Source organism: Sinocyclocheilus anshuiensis, unplaced genomic scaffold (assembly GCF_001515605.1).
Source record: "Sinocyclocheilus anshuiensis isolate Anshui unplaced genomic scaffold, SAMN03320099.WGS_v1.1 scaffold1719, whole genome shotgun sequence".
NCBI lineage: Eukaryota > Metazoa > Chordata > Actinopteri > Cypriniformes > Cyprinidae > Sinocyclocheilus > Sinocyclocheilus anshuiensis.
Window position 1 is genome coordinate 425,541 of NW_015551147.1, and position 8,995 is coordinate 434,535.

General features: G+C 37.3%; 1 protein-coding gene across 1 annotated transcript; it reads left to right on the top strand.

The window, feature by feature from the left end:
- The first annotated feature begins 357 nt into the window (after positions 1-357).
- On the top strand, positions 358-7,795 carry vax1 (ventral anterior homeobox 1). Its single transcript, XM_016453451.1, has 3 exons — positions 358-1,291; positions 3,223-3,410; positions 5,862-7,795. Exons 1-3 carry the CDS (start codon positions 1,075-1,077, stop codon positions 6,408-6,410), a joined length of 954 nt encoding a protein of 317 aa, XP_016308937.1. The 5' UTR covers positions 358-1,074; the 3' UTR covers positions 6,411-7,795.
- Positions 7,796-8,995: the final 1,200 nt, after the last annotated feature.

Sequence of the window (8,995 nt, forward strand, 5' to 3'; positions counted from 1 at the left end):
GGGGTGGAGGAGGGGGGGTCGCTTTGGGGGTTAGCGTTGGGATCTTGGGCAGGTTGAGTTTTTTAGCGGTGCTTTAACAGGTTTCTTGTAGGGTAAGGGGGCTGAGTGATGGTAGCATTGGGTTGGGGTTTGCATTAGAGGTGCTGGGTAACTCAGGGTGGTTGTGCGCACTGTCCCTCGTTTGACAGAGTTCCCTTGTGTTCATCTCTTTCTTTTGTCAATCCGTGTTCATTACCACTACAGATTCCAAGCGAAGTGGATTCCATTTTTTTCGTATTCCAGGTCTCTCCGCCTCCCTCATTCTTTTTCTCTCTCTCTCTCTCTCTCTCTCTCTCTCTCTCTCTGTCTTTGCTCTCCACCGATCTTTCCCTCTCTCTCTTTTCGCTCTTTGGTTGTATTAGCTCCGAGGGTGCAGCGTGTGGTATCGGGCCGTTATCCGGGGGGAGATTCGCCAGCCTGTTCGTAAAGTTAGCCCGACCAAACATCTACAGCCTGAGAGCAGGGGAACGGCCAGTGCTGGGGCATCGAGGAATGAAGTGGAACTTTTCTGGCGGTCCGTGATTGCGCGTGGTGGCGATTCGAGGCAAATCATCTCCCTTGAACCTTTGCGAACGAGGGCGGAGAGGGGGGTCGGAGTGAGTGGACCCCTCAATCAGGACAATGTGTATTTCCCAAACAGTTTAGAGTATTCGTGAGGTTACGCAAATGTGGAGGCAGCAAAATTACCGTAATCAATTGAAGCGGCGAGCATGCGTCCGTCCACAGCTCTGATTACCCAGAGATCAGCCTGATGTGAATGTTACAAGGAGAGGAGTTGTTAAATTGCTGTTGAATTTGGGTGAGAAGTCTATGATCATTGGGCAAGTGATTCTGCACAGAGATAATAGGGCAGATCAGTGGACCGGGCAAGTGCTGGTGACACATTAGCTATCTGACTTCGACTCCAAGCTGCTGTTTTACAGAAAGACCAAACCTATATTACCCAGAATAAGCAGTGTGTGTCCATACCCGAATAGTTATTTCTTCCCAACAAGGAGAAAAAGAAGGTGAAATCGTCGTAGAGGATAAGAGACTATGGAAGTCCGCTACAGCCAAGACTCAGAGTCCGGAATGTTGCTGAAGAATGGACTAAAAGAGGGGAAAGAGGTAAAGGATTCCCAGGGGAACATTTCAAAAACGTTCCTGAAGGACCAGCAGGAGTCCTTCTCTCCATCCGGACCGGTGGAAAACTGCGAAAAGAGCCGGACGAGCTCAGGAGATCCTGATTACTGCCGGAGGATTCTAGTTCGGGGTAAGTTTAAAAACACTCCCGTGGAGCTTTCTGTATATTTTGTACTCCACAAAAAAACAGGAAATCTACTTAACGGGAACTTTAAAATTTTGCTTTTTGTGATAGTTCTTCTGAGTCGCTGGTTTTGTTTTGTTTTGTTTTTTCCCTCCATGAGTGAGTGTATAGATTTGAGCATGCACAAGTGTACATGATGCAAATTGATCTACGCTGAATTGAGAACTGGACAAAACTTGTTCTGTTTTGAAGGAAAAAAATTATGATTGTTATTTTGTCAGCTCTTATGGGGTGTCTCATAGCTTTCTGATCCAATTTCTCCGCTGCAAATATTTGCAAATGCTATTTAAAAGAATATCAAATAATTATTACTATTATGGACTTAAACACGAAAATAAATAGAATAATTATCAAATCTGGAAAATACTTTAGCTCTATACTATATATTTGTGAAAGTTTGATTTCTTTACAGTACAGTTTCTGTGATTTAAGAAATTGTTTTGTTCTTTTTATACATAATGAAAAATGTAACTTTTTTTGCATAGCTGATTATGTTGGTTATCATTTTTAGATAGACTTATCATCTCTGCCTTTTTATATATAAGTTTCAGTGCTTTTTCTCCATCATCAAAAAAATAAGCATTCTGTTACTTTTTAAGTATTCTGTTACATTCCGTTTTTTATTTACTAAAATATTTGAATGGATATTCTTTTTTGTTTTTCCTTGAACAGTATCATTGAGATTGTGGAGCATGCACAGAAATGTATCTGTAAATGAATCATTAACATTAAGTTTTTTTTTTTTTTTTAAAGATAATATTATGTTTTTGCAACAATTTGGCTAAAAGCTGCTTGTCTGTATTTGTGTTAAATTACTAAGATAGTTGTGGAGCCCCTCCTGCTTGTGTCAGCTGATTGTGAAATTCTGGAGAGCAATCAGCTCCATTCATTTATTTAGGTTGTGAAGCTAAATCTAGGTCAGTCTCGGAGGCCTGCTGAAATATGAGGAAATTAACCTGATGAAATTATTGTGTAATTTCTTCAGTCACAATTCAGCAGCCAAAACAATTATTCAGTATCTGGATTTGAATAATTATGGAGACCAGTGTGTGTGAGTGTGTGTGTGTGTGTTTTTTTTTAAATGATCTTGAAGTTGTCACAAAGCTTAACTAATTTTTTTAAGAATGTATTTATTGCTTAATTTTTTGCTAAGAATGCTGGAGTACGGTTCTGCACATCACAAAGACACAAATAACAACAAACATAATAACTTTAATAACTCACCAGCTAACATGTTTGGTGTATTTTTTTAGATATTTTATTATTTCGTTTTTAAACCACGCATTTATCTCCCAGTTTTTGTGCATTTACTTTATTAAATACTTGATTATTCAATATTTTTAGTAATCATTTAATCCGTTCAGAGATAGAAGACCCATTAGAAATATTTATGACATATGCAAAAGACAGAAAAATACAAAATTGTTTTGCAGTATGATTTGACAGACTATTTTGTGTTAACTACTATTTTGAAATGCTTTGAGCTTTAATTTAACTTTTTATTTTAGTCAACACTATTTTCCTACCTGATGAATTGTTAGTATTTAAAATAACAAATTTTTGTTTTAATTACTAAAATAATAAGAGTCTAGTCTGCATTTGTTTGGCATTGATGTGCCATGATATGCCTACAAAACTGTGACATTTTTAACAGCTTGTGGCGGAAAAATAATTTTCTTGATTAAAAATGTCTTATGTTTTGTTGGTTATTTAGCCGCAAAAATTGTGCTATGTTTATTAATATGTTTTGCATGACTACCTATATTACATTTTTTAAATAATATAATGGTTTCTTCTAATTATATGTACAGGTATTTTAACGATAATCTTATAGCAGGTATGACAATTTGCTGAAAATATTTTCTTATCACATTTAGATGCCAAAGGTTCAATTCGAGAGATTATTCTCCCCAAGGGATTGGATCTAGACCGACCAAAGCGTACTAGGACCTCGTTCACAGCAGAACAGCTGTACAGACTGGAGATGGAGTTTCAGCGGTGCCAGTATGTTGTGGGACGAGAACGAACCGAACTTGCTCGACAACTTAACCTGTCTGAAACTCAGGTACACAATCAAATGCACATATCCATACACACAAATACAATTACATAGAAATAAAACAATCATTATAAATACTACTGAAATTAACCAGTACAATAAAAACACAAAAATAATCACACAAATTGACTCTCCCAAACATATTTATCCTTGTGACGCATGTCTGACGCATAATGATAAATATTATTTAATGTAATTAAAATGTATTGTTGATGCTCTGTACAAATGCAAAGACACAGAGCCACCTGGTAACAAGCTGTTCTGACTATACGATTTTGATCTTTATTTAATTTGCATTTTGATCATCCTGTGGCATCCCTTCAGACCACTTAAAACATCAGTGATCCGATCACATCTTCCTGACATTTTCTCGGATAATTCCCTTTTTTCTGCCCTCACCATCAGTGCAATAGTGTGATGGTTTGTCAGTGGCATAAATGCCCGCTATACAAAAATAAGCCCAGCGATGCATTTGCGGCACATGCTTTGCGCAGGGGTCAGCAAGAGGTCACGAGTTTGAGATTACATGACTGAACTGTACATGCACTCTCTCTCTCTCTCGGCCTCGATTTATCCCTCTCTCTCTCTCTCTCTCTACGTGTCGGATAATCTGCAGTGCGGGGAAACTCTGACTGCAATAAGGCTAATTTTGGAACCCACATTTCTATTTGTTTATTCATTAGTAATCATGTTCATGCATGACCAAGTACTATATTTATTAAGAAAAAAAAGACATGATGGCAATAATATACATCTACTTTTTCTCATTTTACCGCTCAGTTTTTCAGTCATATATTGATCGGAGCTCCCCTAGTTAAACACCCTGAACACCTGCAAACCGACAATGCTGTCTCAAAGTTTCTAATTCTATTGGCCATTTGAACTGTCACATTCTATCACATCATCACCCAACTAATGACTTTAAAATTCTTCTGCTGTCCTGTGGGGCGAAATGAAGACATTTAAAGCCCTGAGGCAGATCGGTGCTGCGAACACAGGGAGCACAATAGAGTTAGCTTCACTAATGCCCTCTCTAATGCCCCGTGCTGCAGTGCAGTTCAAATCCATACCTTGATTGCATTAAAGCTTCCCGTGTCTGTTCTTGGTCGCCTGATGAGGAGGGTGAAGTGCTCTTTAATGACGGCTTCATGAAATTAACAGCGTATTCTGAAACACGAAATGTTCTGTGGAAAGATCAAACAAGGAAAGTCATCCATTTGTGAAAGTGTACCAGCAATGCATTTGGTAGAGTCAAGAATGCATCGAGAACGACGGGGAAAATATTATGTTTTTATAAAGGTGGAATTGCTGGTAATTCATTGTTTTGTTTTTTTGTGACCTTCCAGGTCTTGGGATCCACAAAACATTGTGAGATTAAACAACTGCAAAGAACATTTTAGTGATTTAGAGACAATAGCAGGTTTAATATGATGATAACTCAATATTTAGCGTTCCATTACAACACTGATGAAACTGTTAAGGCGTGCACTTATGTAACTAGCAACTTTGTTAAAACAGCAGCATATTCTTTATTTAATCATCTTGATCTATCACAAAACATTTAAATAGTATTATGATATTTATTGTGACGCATTTAAGCTGTTTATTTTAGTGGGGTTTTTTTATAGATGTGACAGTTAAACTGCATGACACAATTCTGAGATGTTAGTCATACTTCATTGTTCTTATTCCTCTGAAGCTATTATCGATCATTTGCAGTACAGCGAGTATAAAGCGGGACACCTTTTCTCTATAGAAAATAAATATATATTATGATTTTGTTCTGCCATTGGAACTTGATCTAAACATGTATTATCGGGAAATTGCCATTCCTCTTTCTTTGTAATCCTAAATTAAATGGATACAGCACAATTACGTGGTTCAAAACAGTATTGATCCATCCATCCTTGCAAAAGGAGCTCGTGTTGTGGTGTTTTTCAAAAGAATAAGTGCATGTTTTTGTTCATTAAATAGGTTTATATTTACAGTTACCTTTTTTATTTCAAAATAGGTGTCACTTATTCAAAATTATTTTTTATTTTTAACTAACCCGCTTTTTTACTGCTCCAAAATACATATTAAATTGGTGCATTAAGAACAAAACTTTTCCACTGCTAATCTAATTACATTTTAACTTTGATAGTTTCTATAAATAGACTTCTATAATTATTTATTTATTTATTTAGTCATTTAGCAGACGCTTTTATCCAAAGCGACTTACAAATGAATAATTAATGTTATCTAAAAGAAATTAAAGAATTGTTTTACTTTGTAAACTTTATCTTTATTTATTTTCATTTATTTATTTATAAATATATAAATATATAAATTATTTATATTTATATTTAAATCAATCTGAAGTAGTATTAACATAGTAGCGTTATGCAAGCTTACTGTATTTTCCATATTACATTGCTTTATGTTCTATTTTAATTTCTAATATCGTTCTCTCGGCAGGTAAAGGTGTGGTTCCAGAATCGTCGCACTAAGCAGAAGAAGGATCAGGGGAAGGATTCCGAGCTGCGCTCCGTAGTCTCTGAGACAGCTGCCACCTGCAGCGTCCTGCGTCTCCTGGAGCAGGGCCGGCTCCTCACTCCCCCAGGCCTGCCAGGGCTGCTGCCCCACTGCGGGAGCTCGTCACTAGGCTCAGCCCTGCGTGGGCCGTCCCTGGGCATCACCGCTAATGGAGGTTCCTCCAGCAGCAGTAGCAGCAGCGCGGCCAGCTCAGGCACAGCTGGGGGGAGCCCGCCGCTGCCGACGGTGACCAGTTCGGGGACAGTCACAGGGCTGCAGGGATCTCCGCCTGCCCATGGGCTGTTTAGCTTCCCTGTGCCCTCTCTGCTCGGGTCGGTCGCTTCACGCATCTCCTCCACCCCGCTTGGCATGGCCGGATCCCTCGCGGGGAACTTGCAGGAACTTTCCGCCCGCTACCTGAGCTCGTCCGCCTTTGAGCCCTACTCGCGGACCAATGGCAAAGAAGCGTTAGACAAGAAAGTTTTGGAATGATCGCTAGGGGTTTCTTTTTGTCTGTTTATTGTTGTTGTTGTTGTTGTTGTTGTTGTTTTGAAATTAGTTTGAGCTCTGGTTATCTCTCTTTTTTTAATCGCTTTTGCCCCTTTTGTCTCATCAGTGCTGTTGTGTTTCCAATCTTGCGTTTTTCATGTCGTCAACCTGCACACTTGATGCCTCTCAGAATTGCAAAAAGGTGGACTCATACTTTTCAAAAATGAGGATTTTCAGAGCATTTTGCACTAAATCAAATTTTCTCCAATTTGACACAAATGAGAGCTTGAGGAAGGAATGTAGCAAGAGATTATGGAGGGGAAGAGAGATGAAAATGGTTGCTGAGGCAATATTTTCGGGGCACTTTTTTTCCCTTATACCTTTTTTGGAGCTGGACAGTTATATTCAGATTAAAAACTAATCTGAAAGCTGCTGGGTAAAAACAAAACAGTACAGAACATAGACCCCCGATAAAAACTGAAGTCACGGCAACATCCTTCATGTTTTCAGTTCGAAGAGTGATCTAAATGTGTGATTTTTGCATAGTGGTGTTTGCCAAGTCTCAAATAATGAAATATATATTATGCTGGGGTTCATTTCCAAAGGTTAGCATACAATACAGTCATACTGTGTCTTTATATACACTATTTGCTTACAGAGGTCATGAATTTGCCATATGAAGCTATAAGATCAGATGTCTATACCATTTTGTATTGGTTTGGTTAAACATGTTCTGACTAAATGGAAGGAAAACGCTGTCACACCGTTAAATAGTCAAATGGTCCTGTGTTCATTGTTCTCTAAATGGTTTCTGTGAGGGTGCTCCCCAAAACAAGTTTTGAAGGCAGTCTCAATTTGTGAGTTTGTATGTCTTAAATATGCAGTTTTTCTCCTCTGTGTGTGTGTGTGTGTGTGTGTGTGTGTGTGTGTGTGTGCGTGCGTGTGTGTGTGCTGGTACTGAAGTTGTAGTCCTGGTTTCAATGTTTAGGTGCATGTTTAACTGAAACCTTTCGAGAAAACTTTGGAGATGTCATTGCCTGGGATTAAGCTCTGGAGCATCGAAGTGACCCTCACATTATCAGACTAAATGTATTTGCTATGAACGGCAACCCCTCTACCAACGCGGCAAATTTTCCAGAAGAATCTGAAGCCCTTTTTATTATCAGAGCTGAGACGAGGCAGATCTCTGAGGGACGAACAGGGTATGATTACTGTAGTATAAAAGCAAGAAGATTGAATAACTGAAGTTGTTATTTTATTGTAAATTATTCGCGTCTGTAATAAATAGATAATTAGTATATCTGCAAATAATGAAAGAATGAATGTATGGGGGGGTGGGTCTGGTGGTGTTGTTGTTAAATATCTTGAAGTTTGTGAACCGTGGTATGAGTGTGAATATATATTATATATAACTAAAAAAATCAAAACAAAACAAATCTCTTCAGTCTTTCATTCCATGTGTAAATTCTAAATGCCGTGATGGTTTCTTCATGTGACGTTCTCAGCATCAGTGTAAATCGTCCAAGGTCACTTAACACTGCCAGTTCTGTCAGAGTGCTGGCTGACCTTGTCTGCTGTGGTGATGTTTGAGAGATACGCAGCCTTGCATGAATTAATGTCTCTGAACATCATGGAATGACAAATACTCCTACTCTTCATGTATTCAACTTATATGGAGTATCAGAGTTTCATTTAGACAGAAATGTCTCCTATAGAGTTACTCCTTGTCTTGGTTTGTTGATCAGTTCAAAGGTTTGGTTAAACTGTTTGGTTTATGTAGTATGTATTATTCCCTTTTAATTTGGAAACAAGTTTTCTGTGGCTTTACAGTGCAGTTAGGATTTTTAAATTAATATATGGCTGATCAGTGAGATACAGTGAATGAAATAAGATGAGGTAAACTACAATTTTTATTGAGGTGTGTTATGAAAGATAGACAACTGTTTTGTTTTGTTTTTCCAGAAAATTAGAAAAAAATCTGTCCTTGTAATTGGATTACGATTTTGTTGCACTGCACAGTTGCATTTTTAAAAGAGACCGAGACTATTGAAAAGAAATTGGGAGAATCAGGAGAGTGAAAAGTATTTTATTTTATTAAATGTTTTTGTAAATTTATGTTAGAATGCTAGAGCAAAGTCTGAAGGCTGTAGAATGGCATTGACAAGCCAAATGAAAGCAGAACTTTTCAGTGCAATTTTGCAACACTGAGTTCCTGAGCACCACATCCCAGCATTTAAAAAAAATAAATAAAATCTGCAGTTCACTTTTTTATCCTTTTTTTTTTTTTTTTTTTGGTTATTAAATTTATAATTTAATTTTGTTATTTTAAGTATTAAAAATTTAAATATAATTTTTTTTCCAATATGTGGTTCAAAAGTCTGGGGTTCACGTTGAAAATCCTGAATTTAAAATATAAATTTGGTTAATATTCATTCAATAGACTTTAAATAAATTTTTTCCAATTTTGATAAATCCTGTAATTAATTTATTGTTTGTTTTTCCTCAATTAGTTTGATATGCTGGTAATAAAGGTTGTTCAAAAAAATAAAACTTCAAAAAAAAAAAATGAAAAATGCATAAAAATCTTA

What these genes read in the sequence shown, in the direction of transcription:
- vax1 (XM_016453451.1), top strand. Translation starts at nt 1,075, where the DNA reads ATGGAAGTCCGCTACAGCCAAGACTCAGAGTCCGGAATGTTGCTGAAG. An exon ending in CCGGAGGATTCTAGTTCGGG is followed by an intron (nt 1,292 to 3,222) that starts GTAAGTTTAAAA and finishes TATCACATTTAG; the next exon opens with ATGCCAAAGGTTCAATTCGA. An exon ending in TTAACCTGTCTGAAACTCAG is followed by an intron (nt 3,411 to 5,861) that starts GTACACAATCAA and finishes TTCTCTCGGCAG; the next exon opens with GTAAAGGTGTGGTTCCAGAA.